Source organism: Aotus nancymaae, unplaced genomic scaffold, assembly GCF_030222135.1.
Source record: "Aotus nancymaae isolate 86718 unplaced genomic scaffold, 86718_ANA_hifiasm-v0.15.2.pri h1tg000062l, whole genome shotgun sequence".
Taxonomy (NCBI): Eukaryota; Metazoa; Chordata; class Mammalia; order Primates; family Aotidae; genus Aotus; species Aotus nancymaae.
In genome coordinates, this window is record NW_026988476.1 from 4,927,340 (window position 1) to 4,952,481 (window position 25,142).

Sequence of the window (25,142 nt, forward strand, 5' to 3'; positions counted from 1 at the left end):
TCCACCTGCCTTGGCCTCCCAAAGTGCTGGAATTAAAGGCATGAAGTATCACGCCTGGCTAATTCTGCACATTTGAAATTTCAACCTATCTCCTCTTTAAAGGAAGTCTCAACCAATACCACAGTTAATCAAATAAAATCTTACCTTTACTCCTGAAACAATCACTCCATCTGCTGATTTAACCATGTTTTTAAAGAAATCTTCAAGTTTCTCTTTTTTATTTTTTCCTCGCACACTCAACTGAAAAAGTTAACATTTTTTAAAGTTACAAATGGAAAGCAGTGCCTCCTTTATTCTTTGATATTTAAACAACAAACTCAAAAGGATCCTAGTTGTTTTTTTTTTTTTTTTTTAAGACGGAGTTTTGCTCTCATTGCCCAGACTGGAGGGCAATGGCGCAATCTGGGCTCACTGCAACCTCCGCCTCCTGGGTTTAAGTGATTCTCCTGACTGAGCCTCCTGAGTAGCTGGGATTACAGGCATGCAACACCAAGCCCAGATAATTTTCTGTTTTTAGTAGAGACGAGGTTTCTCCTTGTTGGTCAGGCTGCTCTCGAACTCCTGACCTCAGCTGATCCACTCGCCTCAGCCTCCCAAAGTGCTAGGATTACAGGCGTGAGCCACCGCGCCCGGCCAGGATCCTAGTTCTTGATCTTAATAAAGTAGCAATTTCATCATGTGTATCAATGATTTTCAAATTTTAGGGCACAAAAGAGGAGTTTGGTAATAATACAGATATTCAGGACTCACTCTCAAAGATTCAGGTTCAGTTGGTCTACAACAAGGCCTAGTTATTTCACATTTTATGAGCATATCTGATAATTCTGTTGCAAGCAGCTCTCTCACCATATTTTGTCAAACATTGCTATATAAAACTTTAATACACAATTAAAATGTTAGCTCAGGAGTTCCTTAAAATATGTGAAATTTATTGGGGTACAACATGCCATTGTGTAATTCTGCAATAACTTTGAATATATATACTATACATTCAGAACTCTGTACTCATCCAAGTATCTCTTGTCTGGCTTTTGGGTCAGTAATTTACAGTCCAAGGGCCACAAAAAGATGACGCTGAACATGAATGGTTATCCAAGGGCAAAACCAACAAGCAGCACCTAACTGACTCCTAGCACTTGCTGCATCAGGGTACCCCATAAAGGAGCAACCCATCTAATTCCCATATATACTGCCATTGCTTCAATGCCCACCTTTATGTAAATAACTTATAAATCTCTGTCACTACCTGCTATGGTCTGAATATATAAGTCCCCCTAAAATTGATATGTTGAAAATAAATTTTTTTTTGAGATGCAGTCTCCCTCTGTCATCCAGGCTGGAGTGCAGTGGCATGATCTCAGCTCACCACAACCTCTGCCTCCTGGGTTCAAACAATTCTCCTGTCTCAGCCTCCAGAGTAGCTGGGACCATAGGCATGCACCATCATGTCTATTTTTATATTTTTAGTAGAGACGGGATTTCACCATGTTGGCTAGGGTGGTCTTGAACTCCTGACCTTAGGTGATCCAACCAACTTGGCCTCCCAAAGTGATGTGATTATAGGCGTGAGTCACTGTGCCTGGCCCATATCTTGAAACTTAATTCCCAAGGTGGTATTAAGAAGAGGTGGGCCTGAGCTGGGCATAGTGGCTCATGCCTGGAGTCCCAGATACTTGGGAGGCTGAGGTGGTAGGATCATTTGAGGCCAGAAGTGTGAGACTGCAATGTGCTACAACTGCACCTGTGAATAGCCACTGTACAACTATGATATACACAACTATACACAGCTGCATATGTATAGCCCAGCCTGGGCAATAGAGCAAGACTCCATCTCTTAAAAATAGGTGGGGCCTTTGAGAAGTGATTTAGGTCATGAGGGTGAAGCCTTCATAAATGGGATAAGTCCTTATAAAAGAGGCTGAGGGAATTTGTTAGCCTCTTGCCCCTTCCTCTGCCATGTGAGGACACAACAAAAAGGTGCCACCTATGAAGCAGAGGGCCCTCACCAGACACCCAATCTGCTGGCACCCTAATCTTGGAATTACCAGTCTCCAGAGCTGTAAATGATAAATTCTGTTGTTTATAAATTACCCAGTCTAAGGTATTTTGTTATAGCAGCCAAACACACTAGGATACTATCCGTAAGCTCTTTCCTTAATCTTATATGTTATATCCAGTTGCCCACATCATTTCCTTACATGGAGACTATAACTGTAACCTCACATTAGATGAGTCTAACACAGTGCTCATTATAATCTAATATCCGGGCTGGGCATGGTGGTTCATGCCTGTAATCCCAGCACTTTGGGAGGCCGAGGTAGGTGGATTACTTGAGGTCAGGAGTTGGAGATCAGCCTGGCCAACATGGTAAAACCTCGTACCTACTAAAAATACAAAAATTAGCCAGGCACTGGTGGCTGGCGCCTGTAATCCCAGCACTTTGGGAGGCCGAGGCAGGTGGATCACCTGAGGTCAGGAGTTCAAAATTAGCTTTGACCAACATGGTAAAACCCCGTCTCTAATAAAAATACAAAAATTAGCTGAGTGTCATGGCATCCGCTTATATCCCAGCTACTAAGGAGACTGATGTAGGATAAGTGTTTGAACCTAGGAGGCAGAGGTTGCAGTGAGCCGAGATTGTGCCACTGCACTCTAGCCTGGGCAGCAAGAGCAAAACCCTGTCTCAAAAAACAAACAAACAAAAAACTGCCAGGCATGGTGGCATGTGCCTGTAATCCCAGCTACTCAGGAGGTTGAGACAGGAAAATAGCTTGAACCTGGGAGACAGAGGTTGAAGTGAGCCAAGATCGCACCACCGCACTCCAGCCTAGGCAACAGAGTGACACTCCTGTCTAAAAAAAAAAAAAACACAACAAAAACTAATCTCCAAAATTTCTGTCTTCCCTCTTTGATTTGTGGCCCCTTCATCCCAACAGTCTCTCTGACTCCAACATGTTCCCTAAAATTCCATAGTTCTCATTAAATCTTGAAATATCTGGCCGGGCGCGGTGGCTCACGCCTGTAATCCCAGCACTTTGGGAGGCCGAGCCAGGTGGATCACGAGGTCAAGAGATCGAGATCATGCTGGTCAACATGGTGAAACCCCGTCTCTACTAAAAATACAAAAAATTAGCTGGGCATGGCGGCACATGCCTGTAATCCCAGCTACTCAGGAGGCTGTGGCAGGAGAATTGCCTGAACCCAGGAGGCGGAGGTTGCGGTGAGCCGAGATCGCGCCATTGCACTCCAGCCTGGGTAACAAGAGCGAAACTCTGTCTCAAAAAAAAAAAAAGAAAGAAATATCTACAACTTCTTCCTTTCTCGCATAGCTCAAATTCTACCAGCAAATGACTGAAAACTGTCTTTTCCACTCCCATTTTCCTAGAAGTCTTCATCACCTCTTTCCTAGACTACTACATTGAACTATTAAGTTAATAATTCTCATCTTATTCCAATCCATTTTGTTGCCTGAGACAGCTTTCCTAAATCAAATTTTGAGTCTCATCCTTACACAAAAACTTTTTTTTTTTTTGAGACAGAATCTCATTCCGTCACCCATGCTGTGGCATGACCTTAGCTCACTGCAATCTCCGCCTTCCACATTCACGCAATTCTTACATCTCAGCCTCCCAAGTAGCTGGGATTACAGGCAAGCACCACCATGCCCAGCTAATGCTTGTGTTTTTAGGAGAGATGGGGGTTTCACTATGTTACCCAAACAGGTCTTGAACTCCTGGCCTCAAAGGACTGCCTTGCCTTAGCCTCCCAAAGTGTTGGGATTACAAGTGTGAGCCACTGCACCCAGCTGGCCTCTTTTCCCTCCCTCCCTTTCTCCTTCCCTCCCTCCCTCCCTCTTTCTCTCTTTTCTTTCTTGCTTTCTCTTTTTTTCTCTCTTTCATCTTTTTTTTGGAGACAAAGTCTTGCTCTGTCGCCAGGCTGGAGTGCAGTGTTGCAATCTTGGCTCACTGCAACCTCCGCCTCCCGGGTTTAAGCAATTCTTCTGCCTCAGCCTCCGGAGTAGCTGGGACTACAGGCATGCACCACCATACCCAGCTAACTTTTGTATTTTTTAGTAGAGACAGCATTGACCAGGATGGTCTCAATCTCTTGACCTCGTGATCCGCCCACTTTGGCCTCCCAAAGTGCTGGGATTATAGGTGTGAGCCACCGCACCCGGCCTTGTTTTTCTCTTTTAACAGAGACAGGATCTCACTATGTTACCCAGGCTGGTTTGGAACTCCTGGGCTCAAGCAATCCTCCTGCCTCAGCCTCCCAAAGTGCTGGGATTAACAGGTGTGAGCTATCACACCTGGCCAAAATTCTTTGATCTTGAGGTTAACCTGTAAGTAAATAAGCACTATGTAATATTTATTTTCTGCGAAAACTATGAATGAATCTTGTCATCCAAACACAGGTTCCAAGATGTGTATCAGCCATCCAGTAAAAAATGTTTTGCTAGCACTATGAACGAAGAAATCTTTAAAGTTCAACCACCTTGGCCAGATGCAGTGGCTCATGCCTGTAATCCCAGTACTTTGGGAGGCTGAAATGGGTGGATCACCTAAGGTCAGGAGTTTGAGACGAACCTTGCTAACACTGTGAAATTCTGTCTCTACTAAAAAAAAAAAAAAAAAAAAAATTAGCTGGGCATGGTGGCGTGCACCTATAGTCCCAGCTACTCAGGAAGCCGAGGCATGAGAATCACTTGAATCCAGGAGGCGGAGGTCACAGTGAGCCGAAACTGTGCCACTGCATGTCAGCCTGGGTGACAGAGCAAGACTCTGTCTCAAAGAAAAGAAAAAAAATACAAACATTCTAAAAAAATGCCTTGAGCCTTTTCTTTTTTTTCTTTTTTTTTTTTTTTTGAGGCGGAGTTTCGCTCTTGTTATCCAGGCAGGAGTGCAATGGCGCGATCTCGGCTCACCGCAACCTCCGCCTCCTGGGTTCAGGCAATTCTCCTGCCTCAGCCTCCTGAGTAGCTGGGATTACAGGCATGCGCCACCATGCCCAGCTAATTTTTTGTATTAGTAGAGACGGGGTTTCACCATGTTGACCAGGATGGTCTCGATCTCTTGACCTCGTGATCCACCCGCCTCGGCCTCCCAAAGTGCTGGGATTACAGGCTTGAGCCACCGTGCCCGGCCGAGCCTTTTCTAACTACTCTTTCCTTTTCCAGTGACTCTCTAAAAAGAAAACTTGATCACCAATCAATTTGATACTCACATCTTGATTATATTCCAAGAAGACATGGAAATTTAAATCTTTTCTCAAAATAGGATGTGCTGCCACACGACACAGGAACACTTCATGCATCGCCACTGTCTTCTTGAATATTGCCAAATATTCACTAGAAACAACACAGAAAATTAAAGGTAAAAAAACTACATCAATTAAAAAGTCACCTGCAACAATTGTTTTCAGAAAATACTCTTTGGATGATTCCAAATGCAAAATTAAGAGACACGAAGATATAATTCATGTAAATAAGGGCTTTAGTTGAACTGTTAATGAAATATATAAAACCCAGCTTTGAAAAAGATTTCATGCCAGTTAATAATATTTATACCTAAATGTTAATATTTTTAAGTTTTACAAATTTTTCTAACTATGCAAGTTGATGTTAAAGTTAACTATAGGTTGTTTGTCTTCAGCTCTAGAGAAAGTATTCTACAAATTATTTGACAGAATCTTAATGATTCAATAAACAATTACTGCTTTTAAGCAACTTAGTACAAAAAAAAATCAAACCCAAACCTCAGTGAGCATATTTTCAACGTTAATAATTACTTTCATCTAATTACCCAAACACACTACGAAGAAACTGATTTTTGTTTGCCATTACACCAAAGAATTATGTTTAAAATATTTTAATACCAGTAATGAATCCCAGAGACCACAAAGTAATACATGTCAGTTTGAAAAAACAAAACAAAAAAAACATTCAAGGAAAAGGCCTGATATTCTTGCTTCAACTACGTGCAAGAAGGATAAGTTTTACATACCAGCAAACCAGCAGGACCAATGTTGGGAGAAGTTTGATCTCTGTGAGGGTAGTCATTCAGTGAAGACAAAAAAGAAGGATGCAGAGGATGGAGGTAGCAGTAGAATAAACCCAAGGTTCTCTGTTATCCAACCCCTAACCAGACCACAAAAGAATCATGATCAGGGCCTCTGGAAAATCACAGATTCTTCAATATTAATGTGCTCTGCTCATTTCCAGTTTTCAGTCTTATAAACTTTGAAGATAGATCTGTCTGCTATCAGACCACTGCTTGTATCCAAGACCTGCTTTAAGATTCATCTTTTCAAGAGTTGAGCATTCTGAAGAGAAGTCTAGTAGCAGTATGAATATATAACTAAAAATTGAAACTAGTGGAAGACGAGAAGAGGAAATGCATGAAGGGGAGAAATGACAAGAAAAAGTGACAGAGGTGATGATAACCCAAGGAAAATTATTTCCTTGGACAACTCTCAAATATACAGCAAATCCAAAATTATTCCAAATGTTTAATAAAAGGGGAAAGATTCCGTATTTTCAGCAAATACACTAAAAATGAAACATGGGTTGAGTATCCCTACCTGAAAATCTGAAATCCAAAATACTCTAAAATCTGAAATTTTTTGAACAAAAGACACAATGCTCAAAGGAAATATTTACCAGAACATTTCAGATTTTTGGATTAGGGATGCTCAACCAGTAAGTAGAATGCAAATATTCACAAATAAATAAAAATCTGAAATGCACTCCCAGGCATTCTGCATAAGGGATATTCAATCTGTACATAACTTCCCTTTCTTTCTTTTCTCTGCCTGTGGCTTCTGACCAAAGGGGAAAGAATGTAGAAGCAAAGTAACCAGAGAATAGTTAAAAACTGTTTTTCACTAAATGACTTTTAGTTTCATATATACTAGAAATATATTAGATCCTTGCAAAAACTGTGATAATTTACACACATATATATGCTTTTTTTTTTGAGACAGAGTCTCACTCTGTCGCCCAGGCTGGAGTGCAGTGTCATGATCTCGGCTTACTGCAACCTCCACATCCGGGTTCAAACGATTCTCCTGCCTCAGCCTCCTGAGTAGCTGGAACTACAGACATGTGTCACCATGCCCAGCTAACTTTTCTATTTTTAGTAGGACAGGGTTTCACCATGTTGGCTGGGACGGTCTCGATCTCTTGACCTCATGATCTACCTGCCTTGGTCTCCCAAAGTGCTGGAATTACAGGCATGAGCCACTGCACCATGCATTTTTAAGAAAACAGAATATATGCAGAGTTGCTCGGTACATTCTCTTTTGAGAAATATGGTAGTATGCACATACTGAAAAAAGACAACTAGGTTGGTGGTGATTGAGGCTTTGTAAATAGAAAAAAACAAAACGATGTCTATTCTGCTTTTTAAAGTCATGTTCTCAAGGCAGCAAATCACACTACCATGTGTGTACCTATGCAACAATCTTGCATGTTCTTCACATGTACCCCAAAACCTAAAATGCAATAAAATAAATAAATAAAATAAATAAATAAATAAATAAAAAGTCATGTTCTCTATTTCTTTTTCCCCTTAAATTCAAGGATAGATCGGACCTTTTAAGTTTTTAAAATAAGCTTTTGGATCTTCTGCTTTCAACTTTCAAGGTCTATTTAAAATATGAACTTAAATAATTTTACAGTGGAGACAATTATTCTATAATTTTCCTGTAGGCGCTGATCATGATCATTAATACTGGTTGTATGACTTAAACCTGCATCTTCCAGAAATGGTCTCCGTGGTGAAACAATTAAAATGATGGCATATCAGAAAGTACCAAAAAAGGCATTAAAGCAAGCACAATTAACAGAGCCAACAACAACCACAAAAACAAAACAAAACAAAAAACCACATACGCTTCCAGTTCCTGTTTCATTTTTGTGAATTCTTCCTTTGTCATTGATCCTTCTCCTTCTCCAAGCTTCTGCAATTTTTCCCTTGAAGCATCAAAATCAGGTCTTGGTGGCGCTGGTGGAATCTGTAACAGAACCAAAACAGAACTAATCTTAAGGAACTATTTCATTTTTTGAATACTGTCCTACTGCCACCATAAAAGACTGTCTGAGAAAGGTAAGGGTATCCAGAATGAGCTGAACACCAGGAATACCCAATTCATATTGGAGAACTTGACTAGTTCTAGAAATTAAGAGTTCTGAGTCCTTTATACCAAAGAAGAAATACAGCATAGGACTACTTTCTGGTATTAGAACAGCAGTTCTAAATTTCAATCTGCAGACTCCTACAGCAACCCGGAGTCCTCAAATTCATGTGTGTACTAAGCTCTAACTACAGACTGAATATGTATAATACGCATATTACTTTCCAAAACTATATAAATGGTATGATTAAATACAAATGTATTTTTAAAAATTAATTAACTAGTAATAGCTTTGTGCTATAATTTTTTTTTTTTTTTGAGACAGAGTCTCACTCTGTCACCCGGGCTGGAGTGCAGTGGTGGGATCTCGGCTCACTGCAACCTCTGCCTCCTGGGTTCAAGCGATTCTCCAGCCTCAGCCTCCCAAGTAGCTGGGACTACAGGAGCATGCCACCACACCCAGCTAATGTTTGTATTTTTAGTAGAGATGCCGTCTCACCATGTTGGCCAGGCTGGTCTTAATCGCTTGACCTTGTGATCCACCTGCCTCTACCTCCCAAAGTGCTAGGATTACAGGTGTAAACCACTACGCCCAGCCCACTATTGTGTTTTTTAAAATTAATACTAATTAATTAAAAAGTTTAATTAATTAAAAAGTTTAAAATTAATGAATACATTACAATCCGGCAAGGGATGTTAAAACGGGTCCTGGATTGGAGGAGTGTACCAGAAAGAAAAAACTGTTTTAAAAATAAAAGAACAAGGCCAGGCACGGTGGCTCACGTCTGTAATCCCAGCACTTTGGGAGGCTGAGGCGGGTGGATTACCTGAGGTCAGGAGTTCGAGACCAGTCTGACCAACATGGTGAAACTCCATCTCAAAAAAATAAATAATAAAAATAAAAGAACAAGACACATTAATGACTAACTTCATTCTATTCATCCACAGTCAGGGATTAAGTAAGCACTTATCTTAAATAAAGATATAAGACCAAGAAGAGATATATCATTCAAGAAAAAGATACAAGAAAAAAATTATCTTAGGAGGAAGGGAGTATAAATAAGAACTGTTGGCTGGGCATGGTGGGGGCTCATGCCTGTAATCCCAGCACTTTGGGATGCCAAGGAATATCACTTGAGGCCAGCCTAGGCAAAGAGTGAGACCCTTCTCTATAAAATTTTTTTAAAATTAGCTGGGTGTAGACATCTGTAGTCTTAGCTACTGAGAAAGCTGAGGCAGGAGGATCACTTAAGCCCAGAAGTTGGAGGCTGCACTGAGCTATGCTTAGCACTACCATAATCCAGCCTGGGTGACAGAGCAAGAACTTGTCTCAAAAAAAAAAAAAAAAAAAAAAAAAAAAAGAGTAGCAGCCACAAGGATGGAGATGAAATCAGCTCATAATGATTAAAAAATGAAAAAAAAATTAAACTAAATTTTAGAAATCTGTATGTGGTTAACAGCTGAGACATGTGTCTACTAAATATCCATCTATTCTTGATTATAACATCTTGATTATAACATCTGGTACATATTTATTTATTTTTTATTTATTTATTTTTTTTGGTAGAGACAGGGTTTCAACACGTTGCCCAGGCTGGTCTTGAGCGCCTGTGCTCAAGCAATCTGCCCGTATTGGCCTACCAAAATGCTGGGATAAACAGGTGCAAGCCACCATGCCTGGCCACATATGGTATATATTAAGATTAGGTAACCTGAGGCTGGGCATGGTGGCACATGCCTATAATCCCAGCACTTAGCAAGGCCAAGATGCGTGGATCACCTGAAGTCAGGAGTCCAAGACCAGCCTGGCCAACATGGCGAAACCCCATCTCTAACCAAAAATACAAAAATTAGCTAGGTGTAGGGGCACGCGCCTGTAATCCCAGTTGCTTAGGAGGCTGAAGCATGAAAATTGCTTGAACCTGGGAGGCGAATGTTGCAGTGAGCCAAGATCACACCACTGCACTCCAACCTGGGTGACAGAGGAAGATCTTTTTTTTTTTTTTTTGGAGACAGACTCTCACTCTGTTGCCCAGGCTACAGTAGCTGGGATTACAGGCACACACAACCACGCCCAGCTAATTTCCATATTTTTGGTAGAGACAGGGTTTCACCATATTGGCCAGGCTGGTTTTGAACTCCTGGCCTCAATATGATCCACTAGCCTCAGCCTCCCGAAGAGCTGGCATTACAGGCATGCCACTGCACCTGGCCTAGATAACCTCTTAAAGAGACTTCCAACTCTTAAGTATCTGTCCAACTACGGTTTTAAAACCAGTATGGTTTGTAATATCTCCTTAATCCCTAGGAAAAGCCCATTTCAATTTTAACTAACAGTAAGGATTTAAGTTTAAATGAGGGAACATAACATATCCCCACATCCCCTAAGAAAACAATTCAGGATAAAAGGTGGTAACCAAACATGTTTTGTAACTGGCAATTTAAAAAAATGTAACAGGCTGAGTGTGGTGACTCATGTCTGTAATAGCAGCACTTTGGCAGGCTGATGCAGGCAGATCACCTGAGGTCAGGAGTCGGAGACCAGCCTGGCCAATATGGTGAAACCCTGTGTCTACTAAATATCCAAAAAAAAGTTAGCAGGGCATGGTGGCAGGCGCCTGTAATCCCAGCTACTCAGGAGGCTGAGGCAGGAGAATCTCTTGAACCCAGGAGGTGAGGTTGCAGTGAGCCGAGATCGTGCCATTGCACTCCAGCCTAGGCGATACGAGTAAGACTGCGTCTCAAAAAAACTAACAGTTCACAAAACATGCTAAACAAGATTCCAAAACATAATCAAGTATTTAAAACCTCCTAGAAAATGGGATTAAAATGGAGTCTCAATACTTACGATATAACCTGCATAGTCTTCATTTTCAACAAAGGAATCATGAAGCCAGATAAATTCCTCGTGTTGCCGAACAACAGAAAACTCGTTTTGTTTAAAATTTGGCAATGAACTCTGTAAAGATAGAGATTTTCTTGAATAAAAATTAAATTTACACTAAGAAGGTTTTTGAAACTGGGTCTTGCTCTGTCATTAGGCTGGAGTGGAACAATTTCGGCTCACTGCAGCCTCAACCTCCCAGGCTCAAGCAGTCCTCCCACCTCCGCCTCCCGAGTAGCTGAGGCTACAGACACATACCACCACACCTGGCTAATTTTATTTTTTGTAAAGATGAGGTCTAAGATGCCCAGGCTGGTCTTGAACTCCTGGACTCAAGCAGTCATCCTGCCCTGGCCTCCCAAAGTACTGGGATTACAGGCATGAGCCACTGTGTCTGGCCTTAAAAAGTTTTTAATAAATATTTTCTATCATTTAAAAAAAATTTCACCTTATTTCAAGACCATCAATGCCCTGAGATACCTAGACCAAATTTTCTTTGGACTGTTGGGAAAGTAAGCTGACAGACTCTTATACTATACTGTTACTGCTACAGTTACTTAAGAGTTATCTTAGGCTGAGCACAGTGGCTCACACCTGTGATGCCAGCACTGTGGGAGACGAAGTGCATGAATCACCTGAGGTCGGGCGTTCGAGACCACCCTGACCAATATGGTGAAATCCTGTCTCTACTAAAAATATAAAAATTAGCTGGGCGTAGTGGCTTGCACCTATAGTCACAGCTACTCAGGAGGCTGAAATAGGAGAAATGCTTGAACCCAGGAAGCAGAGGTTGCAGCGAGCCAAGATTGCACCACTTCACTCCAGCCTGGGCAACAGAGTGACACTCTGTCTCAAAAATATATAAATAAATAAAATAAAATAAATAATAATAATTTGTAAGGCAGTAATTGACTAACAGAACAATAAAATTAAAAGTAACAAGAATGGTAAAAGCTACTAGTAAAAATCTGGAAAAAAATTACATTTGCTTTCTGTCTAGGTTCTGATTCTCAGAATATTAATCTAAAATGAAGTACATTTCCTATAACTATTTTGTTAAAATAGTCTCTTTCCAATTATGTTTGAAACCCAAGTCCCAGTCAACAAATCACATATGTAGTATAATAAATGGCTAAAATAATAGAAGTACAAAATCACATTTACCTTTGTGTGAACAGTGAATTTTACTTTATCCCGCTCACTAAGAGCATCAGAAATGTCCACCTGCAGAGCAGCATCACTTTGAAGATCTACATTTATTGCTCTAAGCTAGGGAAAAAAAAAACCAGTATCTTAATGAAAATAATGTGCTTTTATATAATTTCATTTTTTCTCTCAGACAGGACAATGCAAAAACTAAACAAAAATAACAAAAGATTATTAAGTCTAAAGAAGTACTCAAAACCATTTAACATACATTTTGGAGCAGGTGCTCTGGGCAATGCTATTATCTTAATTCTACAGTATTCAATTCTAGAATATTCATTCTATAGTATTCAACTATATTCTGCTTTATGTAACTCACTGAGCTAATCAGGATTTGTTACAGTTTAGTTATAGTTTCATTTAAAAAGGAAACTCTTTTCAGCCAGATGCAGCGGCTCATACCTGTAATCCCAGCACTTTAGGAGGCCGAGGCAGGAGAATCAACTGATGCCAGGAGTTCAAGACCACCCCGGGGCAACCTAACAAGACCCTGCCTCTACAAAAATAAAAAATAAAAAATTAGCTGGATGTGGTGGTGTACACCTGTGGTCTCAGTACATGGAAGCTGAGGCAGGAGGCTTGCTTGAGCCTATGAGGTTAAGGCTACAGTGAACAGTGATCATGCCACTGCACTCCAGCCTAGATGACAGAGCAAGACCTTGTCTCTCAAAAAAAAAACAAAACCCAAAACAAACAACAACAACAACAACAACAAAAAACCTAAGAAAGTGGTCCATCTAAGTTCAAGAGTTCTAAAATTAAGTGTCTGCCTTGAAGCACAAGAAAATAATAAAAAGATTATCGAGCAACAATTTTAATTCTTACCTCTTTATATTCAGGAATATACACAGAAACTATCAAATATAATCAAATATATTAATGTAAAGTGCTAAGAAAGTAACTCTATAAGCTACATTTGAAGAAATGGATATGTTCCCTATTTAGTGCTTCTACTTTCTCATTTATAAGAAGACTCTTCTATTTATGATTTTTAAACTTCATCTGTTTTTCTTACTCTTTAAGCAATAAATATTTTAACTTGTTTGGGTAATTTTGAGACTTAGGTAAAGTGTCAAAACACTAAAAGGTTAACTCTTAGCAAGCTGCAAAGACATGAAATAGATTGTTTCAAAGACAGTATTCTAGGTGTAAAACCTAGAACTTACTTTGAATCTCACCTAGTCATTAGTATCTCAAATTTTAATCATATTGTAAATAAAAAAAATGCTGAACGCAAAGCTGTTTACTCAATGATTTCAAACGTGTGTGTGTGTGTGTGTGTGTGTGTGTGTGTGTGTGTGTATAACATTTTACTTTTTGTTTTGGGGATGGGGTCTCACTCTTGCCCAGGTTGGAGTGCAGTGGTGTGATCTCTGTTCACTACAACCTCTGCCTTCTCAGTTCAAGTGATTCTCCCACCTCAGATATAGACATGGGCCTCCATACCCAGCTAATATTTGTAATTTTTGGTAGAGACAGGCTTTTGTCATGTTGGTCAAGCTGGTCTTGAACTCCTGACCTCAAGTGATCCACCCATCTTGGCATTCAAACTGTTTGAGTTCAGGAGTCTGAGATCAGCTTAGCCAACAAGGCAAAACCCCATCGCTACAAAAAATACAAAATTAGCTGGGCATGGTGTTGCCCATCTTTGGTCCCAGCTATTTGGGAGGCTGAGGTGGTGGGATGGCTTAAGCCCAAGAGGTGGAGGTTGCAGTGAGCTGAGACTGCACCACTGCACTCCAGCCTGGGCAACCAAGTCAAACCCTGTCTCCAAAAAAATTAAAAAGTGGGGCCAGGGGAGGTGGCCCACGCCTATAATCCCAGCACTTTGGGAGGTCAAGGCAGGCAGATCATGAGTCAGGAGATCAAGACCATCCTGGCCAACATGGTGAAACACCATCTCTACTAAAAATACAAAAATTAGCTAGGCATGGTGGTGTGTGCCTGTATTGCCAGGTACTTGGGAGGCTGAGGCAGGAGAATTGCTTGAACCTGGGAGGCGGAGGTTGTAATAAGCCGAGATCGCACCACTGTACTCCAGCCTGGTGACAGTGAGACTCCATCTCAAAAAAAAAAAAAAAGGAGAGAGAGAGAACTCTGTTTCTTTATTTTTTTTTAAAATCACATTCAGGCTACTTTTTTTTTTTTTTCCTATTGCCTTTTTAAAATTTTTTTTATTTTTAAATAGAGACGGGGTCTAGCTATGTCGCCCAGGCTGGTCCTGAACTCCTCAGCTCAAGCAATCCTTTCACCTCGGCCTCCCAAAGTGCTGGGATTACATGCATGAGCCACTGAGCCCAGCCAGGCCACTTTTAAGATGTTCATTGTGATAGGCTGAATAACGGCTCCCAGGAAGTATCTATATCCAAATTCCAGGGAACTATAAATGTTACCTTATATGTCAATAAAGGGCTTTGCAGATGTCATTCAATTATGAATTTTGAGATGGAGATTTTGAGATTATCCCGGATTATTCAGGTGGGCCTTAAATGCAATCACGTTATTTTTTTTTTTTCTGAAATGAAGTCTCACTTTGTCCCTTAGGCTGAAGTGCAGTGGCACGATCTCAGCTCACTACAACCTCGGCCTCCCAGATTCAAGTGATTCTCCTGCCTCAATCTCCCAATACCTAGGACTACAGGGGTACACAACCATACTCAGCTAATTATTATTATTTTTGAGACGGACTTTTGCTCGTTGCCCAGGCTGGAATGCAAATGAGTGATCTCGGCTCCTGGGTTCTAGCAATTCTTCCTGCCTCTCCATAGTAGCTGGGATTACAGGGGTCTGCCAATATGCCCTGCTAATTTTTTTGTGTTTTTAATAGAAATGAGGTTTCACCATGATGGCCAGGCTGGTCTCGAACTCCCAACCTCAGGCAATGCACCCACCTCAGCCTCCCAAAGTGCTGGGATTACAAACATGAGCCACTGTGCCTTGCTTAATTTTTGCATTTTTAGTAGAGATGGAGGTTCACCATGTTGGCCAGGCTGGTCTTGAACTCCTGACCCCAGGTAATCTGCCAAGAAGTGCCACTGCACTCCAGCCTGTGTGACAAAGTGAGACTCTGTCTCACAAAAAACCCTCAAAATCAGAAACAGAATCCCAGCTCTATCGAAACAGGATCTTCAGGCAAAGGGCCTTAAAATCTGTAACCGAAGACACCAGTAGACATTTTCAGGGATTTCCTTGACTTTATATTCTGTCAAAATTTCCTCTCAGTTGTTAATATGTTGTTCTTAATGTGTATATAAGATATTTTTGCCAGGCCAGACAAGGTGGCTCATGCCTGGAATTCCTACACCTTGGGAGGCCAAGAAGGGAGGACTGCTTGAGTCCAGGAGTTTGAGACCAGCCTCGGTAACATGGTGAGACCCGTCTCTACAAAATAAAAAAGTTAGCTGGGCATGGTGGCACATGTTTGTAGTCCCTGTTACTCAGGAAGCTGAGGCAGGAAGATCATTTGTGCCCAGGAGTTTGAGGTTGCAGTGAGTTATGATTGCACCACTGCACTCCAGTCTAGGTAACACAGTAAGACCCTGTTTCACAAGTTTCATATCTATATGTATACTTTTGCTTTCAGATTTTTTTTTAAACCACTGACCTTTCAGAGATATCTACATTTGAGAAGACGTTATTTATTCTTCCAATTTAAGATTATTCCAAGTTATTAAAACGATTCTTTCTCTTCCATTTCCTTATCCTTCTATACTAAATACACTGCTTCCCTTATTTACTTATTTTTTTTGGAGACGGAGTCTCACTCTGTCACCTAGGCTGGAGTGCAGTGGTGCAATCTTGGCTTACTGCAACCTCTACCTCCCAGGTTCAAACAATTCTGTTGCCTCAGTCTCTCAAGTAGCTGGGACTATAGGTGTGTGCCATCATGCCCCGGCTAGTTTTTATATTTTTGGTAGAGATGGGGTTTCATTGTGTTAGCCAGGATGGTCTTGATCTTGCAATCCACCTGCCTCAGTCTCCCAAAGTGGTGGGATTACAGGCATGAGCCACTGCACCCAGCCTATTGCTTTTTTGATAGCACAACACTTAGCTTCTTAAATTTTAACTTTCATCTATATAAAATATCCCTGTACTACACACGTAACACTTTTATTTAGGTATAATTTACATACAATAAAATGTAGATTTTCAGTATATATTTGGAGAGTTTTAACAAATATATAGGCCACCTACCACACTCGCAGGCTTAAGTGATCCTCCTGCCTCAGCCTCCTAAGCAATTGGGGCCACAGGTGTCCACCACATCAGGATAATTTTTTTAAGAGATGGGGTCTCCCTAGGTTGGCCAGGCTGGTTTCAACCTCCTGTGCTTAAGTGATCCTCCCACTTCAGCCTCCCAAAGTGTTGAGATTATAGGCATAAGCCACCGCACCAAGCTAAATTCTCTCTTGTATACCTTATTAAAGCATGTTATCCATGAATATATTGACTTAAGAGCTATTAACTCAATCTACCATTTGTCTTTTTTCTTTTTGTTTTTTTCTTGAGACAGAGTCTTGCTGTGCTGCCCAGGTTGGAGTGCAATGGTGCCATCATGGCTCCTATAGCCTCATACTCCTGGGCTTAAGCAATCCTCCCTACTCGGCCTCCGCAAGTGTTAGGATTAAAGGCAGGTGACCCACCTCACCTGGCCTAAGTCCTATTTTTAATAACCAAGATGTATAATGGAAAAGCCAGTCTCCAAAATAAAATCACCCACACCATCAGCACAAAATTTAACTGAAACGTTAATGTGCTATCATATTTCATCAGTTCTAGATGCATATTTCTTATACCTTAACATTATCTAAAACAGACATTTCTTTTTTTTTTTTCTCCTTTGAGACAAGTCTCACTCTGTTGTAGGCTGGAGTGCAGTGGTGCGATCTCAGCTCACTGCAATCTCCGCCTCCTGGGTTCAAGCGATTCTCCTGTTAGTAGAGACGCAGTTTCATCATGTTGGCCAGGATAGTCTAGATCTCCTGACCTCATGACCCGCCCACCCCAGCCTCCCAAAGTGCTGGGGTTACAGGCATGAGCCACCTTGACCAGCCAGGAATGTCTTTGAATTGATGACAAATTACAATTTAATTTTAATTAACTAGCAACATTTTTTTTTTTTTTTGAGAGGGAGTCTTGCTTGGTTCGCCAGGCTGGTGTGCAGTGGTGCGACCTCAGCTCACCGCAACCTCCGACTCCCGGGTTCAATCAATTCTCCTGCCTCAGCCTCCCAAGTACCTGGGATTACAGGCACGCACCACCAGGCCCGACTAATTTTTGTATTTTTTGTAGAGACGGGGTTTCATCATGCTGGCCAGGATGGTCTCGAACTTCTGACCTCAGGTAATCTGCCCACCTAGGCATCCCAAAGTGCTGAGATTACAGGTTTGAGCCACCACACTCGGCCCATTTTTCTTTTCTTAATGGTACATAAAAAAAGATAGTCTTTCAATCAACTGCACCTCAGATTTAATGAAATATATTGCAGATTTTTTAATTTTAGAGACAGAGTCTTGCACTGTTGCCCAGGCTGGAGTGCGGTGGCACAATCATAGCTCATTTTAACCTTGAACTCCTGGGCTCAAGTAATCATTCTGTCTCAGTCTTCCAAGTAGCTGGGACTACAGGCGCACACCACCATGCCCAGTTAATTTCTGAGATGGAATCTCACCATGTTGCCCAGGCTGGTCTTGAGCTCGTGGGTTTAAGTGATCCTCCCCACTACCACATTTGGCCTCCCGAAGCACTGGGATTACAGGTTTGAGATTTAGTGTTCATTACATAAAACGTACACAAATTATCCAGGTAGATTTTCTTACCGGTTTAAAGAAAAGTCATTTTAGAGGGTTTTATTAAGGACAAGGTCAAGCAAACAACTTGTGTTTCATAAAAATTTAACTGGCTGGGGGCAGAGGCTCAGGTATATAATCCCAGCACTTTGGGAGGCTGAAGCAGGAGGTTCACAAGGTCAGGAATTCGAGACAAGCCCGGCCAAAATGGTAAAATCCCATCTCTACTAAAAATACAAAAAAAAATTAGCTGGGCGTGGTGGTGGACACCTGTAATCCCAACTACTCGGGAGGCTGAGGTAGGAGAACTGCTTGAACCCAGGAGATGGAGGATGCAGTGGGCTGAGATCATACCACTGTCCTCCAGCCTGACAGAGTGAGACTGTCTCAGGAAAATAAAAATAATAAACTTTCTGCAACTAGTGAGTTCAGTTTGAAGAAATTTCTAGTTAGGCTACATTCAATGGCTTAATTTTTTTCTGGGCCAATAAACATTGTACTGTCTTTTGTCAGAGGATGACTAGGTAAAACATTTGTGTCGCTGGTCAAGAGAAAGATTGTTATGACAAAAAAAATATGGATAAAGTAACATAAATGTAGTATCATTAGAGGAATAATTTAAAGACCGTGACCTGTTGTTCCATATGTAATTACTTAGTAAAAGGCCAGGCATGGTAGCTCATGCCTGTAATCCCAGTACTTTGAGAGGCCAAGGTGGAAGGATCACTTGTGGCCAGGAGTTCCAGACCAGCATGGGCAACATAGTGAGATCTCATCTCCACAAATTTAAAAATTAGCTGGGTGTAGTGGTGCACACCTGTAGTCCCAGCTACTTAGGAGGCTGAGGCTACAGTGAGCTGTGATTGTGCTACTGTACTCCAGCCTGGGTGACAAAGTGAAACCTGTCTCAAAAAAAAAAGAGAAAGACTTAGGAAGACATTCACTACTAGTTACTATACTGACTAGTGTACTACAAAGTATGTAGCTTAAAACATCCCTAAGGCCGGGCGCGGTGGCTCAAGCCTGTAATCACAGCACTTTGGGAGGCCGAGGCGGGTGGATCATGAGGTCAAGAGATCGAGACCATCCTGGTCAACACAGTGAAACCCCGTCTCTACTAAAAATACAAAAAATTAGCTGGGCACGGTGGCGCGTGCCTGTAATCCCAGCTACTCAGGAGGCTGAGGCAGGAGAATTGCCTGAACCCGGGAGGCGGAGGTTGCGGTGAGCCGAGATTGCGCCATTGCACTCCAGCCTGGGTAACAAAAGCGAAACTCCATCTCCAAAAAAAAAAAAAAAAAAAAAAAAAAAAAATCCCTAAAAAGTCAGTTGTTCATATTTTCCCAGAAAAGCAAATGTAGAGAGATGGACAAGAGGATGGGATGGGGCAAAGAGAAAGGAAGAAAATGACTTACAATAGTCTCCCAATTGATCTCTTATTTCAGCCCTTGTCCCTCATAAATTCCCTAAATTTGCCCCTCATAAACGTATTCTCTATAGAGCCATTCTCTATAAAAGCCATACCATTATGGTATCATTAAACTAGAAATTTTTCCTCTGTAAGGAGTTTCCACTTGAAGAAAAGCTGAATATCTTACAGTGTCCTACCATGCACTATAAAATCTCCATCTGATATCATCTGACTAATTTACCACTCCTCTGGCTCACTATAGTCCTGCCATATGGCCTCCTTTTTTTGTGTATGAGACAGAGTCTCACTCTGTCCCCCAGGTTGGAGTGCAGTGGCACAATATCGGCTCACTGCAACCTCTGCCTCCCGGGTTCAAGCAATTCTCCTGCCTCAGCCTCCCGAGTAGTTGGGATCACAGACATGCGTCACTATACCCAGCTAATTTTTGTATTTTTAGTAGAGACAGGGTTTCACCACGTTGGCCAGGCTGGTCTCGACCTCTTGACCTCAGGTGATCCACCCACCTGGGTCTCCTAAAGTGCTGGCATTACAGGCATGAGCCACTGCGCCTGGCCCTCCTTGTTTTTTGAACACACAAATATGCTGCTGTCTCAGGGAGTCTGCACCCACTGGTTCCCTCTGCCTGGAACACTCTGCCCCCAGATATCTATCTGCACAGCTCACTTCCTTCAAGTCTTCAAGTCGTCCTCAGCAAGGCCTTTTCTAGCCACCCTATCTAAAAAAGCTTAAACCACCCTCCCTTCCTGGCCCAAAAATCCCTACTCCTCCTTCATTTTTTCTTCTTAACGCTTATTCAAAACCTAATATGTTTTATTTTTTAAAAATGTCTCTTCATGACTATAATTCAGCTCCACGAAAACATAGATTTTTGTCTGGTTTGTTCATTGCTATACTCCCAATGATGGTTCTCAACAAATATTTGTGGAATGTAAAGGAGGGAAGAGGAAAAAAGAAAGGTGATAACCATAACTGGGCCACAAAACTATTTCCAGTTAATTATAGCACAATCAATGAAAAACCCCATGACAGAAGTAAATTTGATTGACTGGGCACCGTGGCTCACGCCTATAATCCCAGCACTTTGGGAGGCCGAGGCAGGCATAAGGTCAGGATTTGAGACCAGTCTGGCCAACATGGTGAAACGCCATCTCTACTACAAATACAAAAATTAGCTGGGTGTGGTGTCCAGCACCTGCAATCCCAACTCCTAGGGAGGCTGAGACAGGACAGTCATTTGACCCCGGGAGGCAGAGGTTGCAGAGAGCTGAGATCGTGCCATTGTACTCCAGCCTGAGTGACAGGGCAAGACTCCATCTCAAAAAAAAAAAAAAAGAAAGAAGTGAATTTGATTAAGCTCATTATTCAGGTCAAATTTCATACCTATTTAACTCCTAGTCCAGTTGTGATTTTGGAAGTCCTGTAATACATCATTTCTATCACTAACGTATGTCCTCCATACCCAGCAGTCAAATCAGTGGTTGATTATACACATATTTTCTAGAAATTGATATTTAATATCAGATTTCCTCTCACACATCATGCCAGAAACAACAAAAAATTACTTGAGTAATACCAATGGAAGGCTGAGGTGGGCAGATCATTTGAGGTCAGGAGTTTGAGACCAGGCTTGCCAACATGATAAAACCCTGTCTCTACCAAAATTACAAAAATTAGCTGGGCACGGTGGTGCACGCCTGTAGTCCCAGCTACTGGGGAGGCTGAGGCAGAAGGATCACTTGAACCCAGGAGGCGGAGGCTGCAGTGAGCTGAGATCACACCACTGCACTCTAGCCTCGGTTACAGAACAAGTCTCTGTCTCAAAAAAAAAAAAAAGAAAAGAAAGAGCTGACTCTCTAGGCAATACAGTAATATTCAGTTATTTAATAAACTTTTTTTCAGCACTTATATGCAAACAACTGTCCCAGGTATTATGGAAGATTTAAAGTGAACAAAAAGCCCTGTCTTGAAGAAATCTGTTTGCAATGAGGAAGACAATTAACTTTATGTAATATAATACAAAATTAGCTGCTTCTCCCCACCACTTTTACAACAAGTAAAGTTTGACTTCATCAACACCTCCAGTGCTGTGACCTTTCCATTTATTTCCAGTCTGTCGGCACTCTCTCTGCTTCACTCCTTTTCCAGTCCACTCCACAATATGCCACTCCAGTATCTTTCCTGCTGGTCCCGTCAACTCCCATTGCTCTTTTACCATACCTGGCTTACAAATTCCCATACTCAGAATCTATTTATCTTTTATATTTTATTTATTTTTTTTATACAGATGAAGTCTCACTATGTTGCCCAGCCTGGTCTTGAACTCCTGGGCTGAAGTGATCCTCCTGCCTTAGCCTCCCAGCATGAGTCACCTGGCCTCAAGATCAATATCATCTTCAACTTTTACATTAGGGTTACTGAGTATCGCTAGAGAAAAGTCACCATTGTTTGTACTGTTCCACTTCAAATTAATGGTCTCCAAACTGCACATGCTCTTTTTTCTTTCTCGTCTTTTTAAATTTTTTATTTTTTGCATATGCTCTTAAAACCACTCAGCAGTCCAGCCCTGAACAGCTCTGCTCAGTTCCCCTTTTAATTCCCTGCAGAAACAATTCCAACTTTTACTACCACATTACACCCCACCCTCAACAAGTGACCTTGCCTCCTCCAGCCCATAGAAATAAATGCCAGCAGCTGTTTATTCTCTCAAGCCCACCAACAAACCTTTTTACAAATAAATTTTGGCTCACAACTGGTCCTGGTGGTGCATGCCTGCAGTCCCAGCTACTTGGGATGCTGAAGTGGGAGGATCACTTGAGCCGCAGGAGGTTGAGGCTGCAGTGAGCTATGATGGTGCCACTGCATGCCGGCCTGGGCAACAGAGTAAGACCATCTCAAAAAACAAAAACAAAACCCTTTAAATGAGTACCTAATTTCCAAAAAAATGATACTTTTCAGTCTTCTTGGCCTCTCTGCAGTATTCTGCCTTGGTATCATTCTGACAACTCCTTCCTTAAAATTATCTCAACTTTTAAAAAATTATTATTTTTGAAACTGGAGATGGGGTATGGTGGCTCACACCTGTAATCTCAGAACTTTGGGAGGCTGAGGTGGGTGAATCACTTGAGGCCAAGAGTTTGAGACCAGCCTGGGCAACATGGTCAAACCTGTGTCTACTAAAAATACAAAAATTAGCAGGGCGTGGTGGTACATGCCTGTAATCTCAGCTATTCAGGAAGCTAAGGCACAAGAAATTGCTTGAATCTGGGAGGCAGAGGTTGCAGTGAGCTGAGATTGTGCCACTGTATTCCAATTTGGGTGATAAAGTGAGACTCTCCCTTAAAAAAAAAAAAAAAAAATTTGGAGATAGGGGTCTCACTCTGTCACCCAGGCTGGAGTGCAGTGGTACAATGATAGCTTACTACAGCCTCAAACTTCTACACTCAAGCAATCTTCCTGACTCAGCCTCCCATGTAGCTAGGACAAATGGGGGTGTGACCACACCCTGCTAATTTTTATTTTTTTTGTAGACACAGGATCTCATTACATCGTCCAGACCAGTCTCAAACTCCTGGGCTCAAGTGATCCTCTTGCCTCAGCCTCTCAAGAGTGCTGGGATCATAGGCATGAGCTACGGCACCAGCCTCTCTCAACTTTTGAAGTTTCCTCTGATTCGCCTCCTACTTTTCTCAGGCCCATTAAGCAATCATCTTTAGTCTGATCCTTAAATGCTGGTTTCCCTTGGGTGCTATTTAATGTTGGAAATATCAGCCATTCTCAACTAAAAATTCCTAAATAATTGTATCTCCAATTCAGACCTTTTATTCTAAGTTCCCAATTTGAATTTCAAGTTACCAACTAGACATAGCCACCTGGATGTATTCACTTATTAAACCACTGAGTGCCCTCAATGTATCAAGCACTGTCCTACATGTTAGGGAGACAGCAGTGAAGAGACACAACCCTCCACTTACAGATCTTACATTCTAGTTTGGTGGGGTGGGTTAGATGCCTCATAGGCACTTTAAATCCAACATACCTGGAACCAGACTTATTATCTCATGTCTAACCCTGCTCTTCCTTCCTATATTCTATGTTTTCTCCTCCCTTGCCCAGCCCACGTACTTATTCAGTCACTAGGTCCTGTCAATTCTATTTCCTAAACATCTCCTTACTACATCCCTTCCTTCATCCCTCTTCAATCGCCTTAGTTCTACCTTCCTCATTTCTCATCTGGACTGTTGCATTAGCTTGTTAACTGGTTTCTTTGCTTTCTGAAAGGAAGCATCAATCTACCCTCTACATTAGAATAATCTACAATGCTATTTTCACCTGGGCATGTCTTTTTTTTTTTTTTGAGATGGAGTTTCACTCTTCTCACCTGGGCTGGAGTGCAGTGACACGACCTCGGCTCACTGTAAGCTCTGCCTCCTGGGTTCAAGTGATTCTCCTGCCTCAGCCTCAGTAGCTGGGATTACAGGTGCCCACCACCACATCCAGCTAATTATTTTTGTATTTTTAGTAGAGATGGGGTTTCATCATGTTGACCAGGCTGGTGTCAAAAACTCCTGACCTCAGGTGATCCGTCTGCCTCAGCCTCCCAAAGGGCAGGGATTACAGGTATGAGCCACTGCACCCGGCCTGGGCATGTCTTTCCTAGCTTAAAATCCCTCAGTACTTCCCACTGCCTGGAGTCTTTCACTATGCACTATATAGTCTGTCTGTACTAGCCGTATATATCTTTGCAACCTCTGCTCCAAGAACAGGTGCTCCAGGAGGAACCAAATTACCAACACATGACATCCTCTCTGTTGGAAAGCAGACCAATAGCACAGTGGTTAAGAGTCAGGCCCTAGAGCTAGATTGCCTATTTGACCACAGCTCCTACTGGCTGTATGACCTTGGGCAAGTTACTTAATGTCTCTGCAACTGTTTTCCTTTCCCAAGTAGGAATAACAGTAGCTGCTATTTCATAGGGATTTGAGAATTTAGTTAATATATGGAAAGGCCCTGACATACAATAAATGCTATGTGTGTAATTATCATTATGTCTTTACTACTACCTCTTCCCCTAAAGTTGAACACTTTACTTTGTACTCCCATACACTTTATCGCAAGGGACTGTAACTTTATCTCCTTCACTACACAGTGATGGTCTCAGGGCAGGAACTTTATCTTATTCATCTTTTTAATCCTCAACCAACATAATATATATCACATTTTTATGTGAAATAACTATCAATAAATGTGGAATGTGTTTAAGCTAAAAAGTGTGCAGGTACAAAACAGACTGCAAGCATCTAGGCCAAGTCTTGAAAAGTTGAATTTGGGCTGGGCGCGGTGGCTCACGCCTATAATCCCAGCACTTTGGGAGGCCGAGACGGGTGGATCACGAGGTCAAGAGATCGAGACCATCCTGGTCAATATGGTGAAACCCTGTCTCTACTAAAAATACAAAAATTAGCTGGGCTTGGTGGTGCACGCCTGTAGTCCCAGCTACTCGGGAGGCTGAGGCAGGAGAATTGCTTGAACCCAGGAGACGGAGGTTGCGGTGAGCCAAGATCGTGCCATTGCACTCCAGCCTGGGTAACAAGAGCGAAACTCCGTCTCAAAAAAAAAAAAAAAAAAAGAAAGAAAAGTTGAATTTCAAGAAAAGGTAAGGGGAAAAAAACCAGTGAAATCCATGCGTAAAACAGACATT

At 41.8% G+C, this 25,142-nt stretch overlaps 1 protein-coding gene across 1 annotated transcript in view; it reads right to left on the reverse strand.

Annotated features, from left to right (window-relative positions):
• Nucleotides 1–25,142, reverse strand: part of SNX6 (sorting nexin 6) — a 63,846-nt gene that overhangs the window by 31,936 nt on the left and 6,768 nt on the right. Inside the window, exons 3-7 of the mRNA XM_012468801.2 lie at nucleotides 12,182–12,286; nucleotides 10,982–11,092; nucleotides 7,892–8,013; nucleotides 5,224–5,347; nucleotides 145–240 (exon numbers count right to left, since the gene is read on the reverse strand). Of these exons, the coding sequence (XP_012324224.1) occupies nucleotides 145–240; nucleotides 5,224–5,347; nucleotides 7,892–8,013; nucleotides 10,982–11,092; nucleotides 12,182–12,286 (558 nt within the window). The remainder of the gene's footprint in view (nucleotides 1–144; nucleotides 241–5,223; nucleotides 5,348–7,891; nucleotides 8,014–10,981; nucleotides 11,093–12,181; nucleotides 12,287–25,142) is intronic.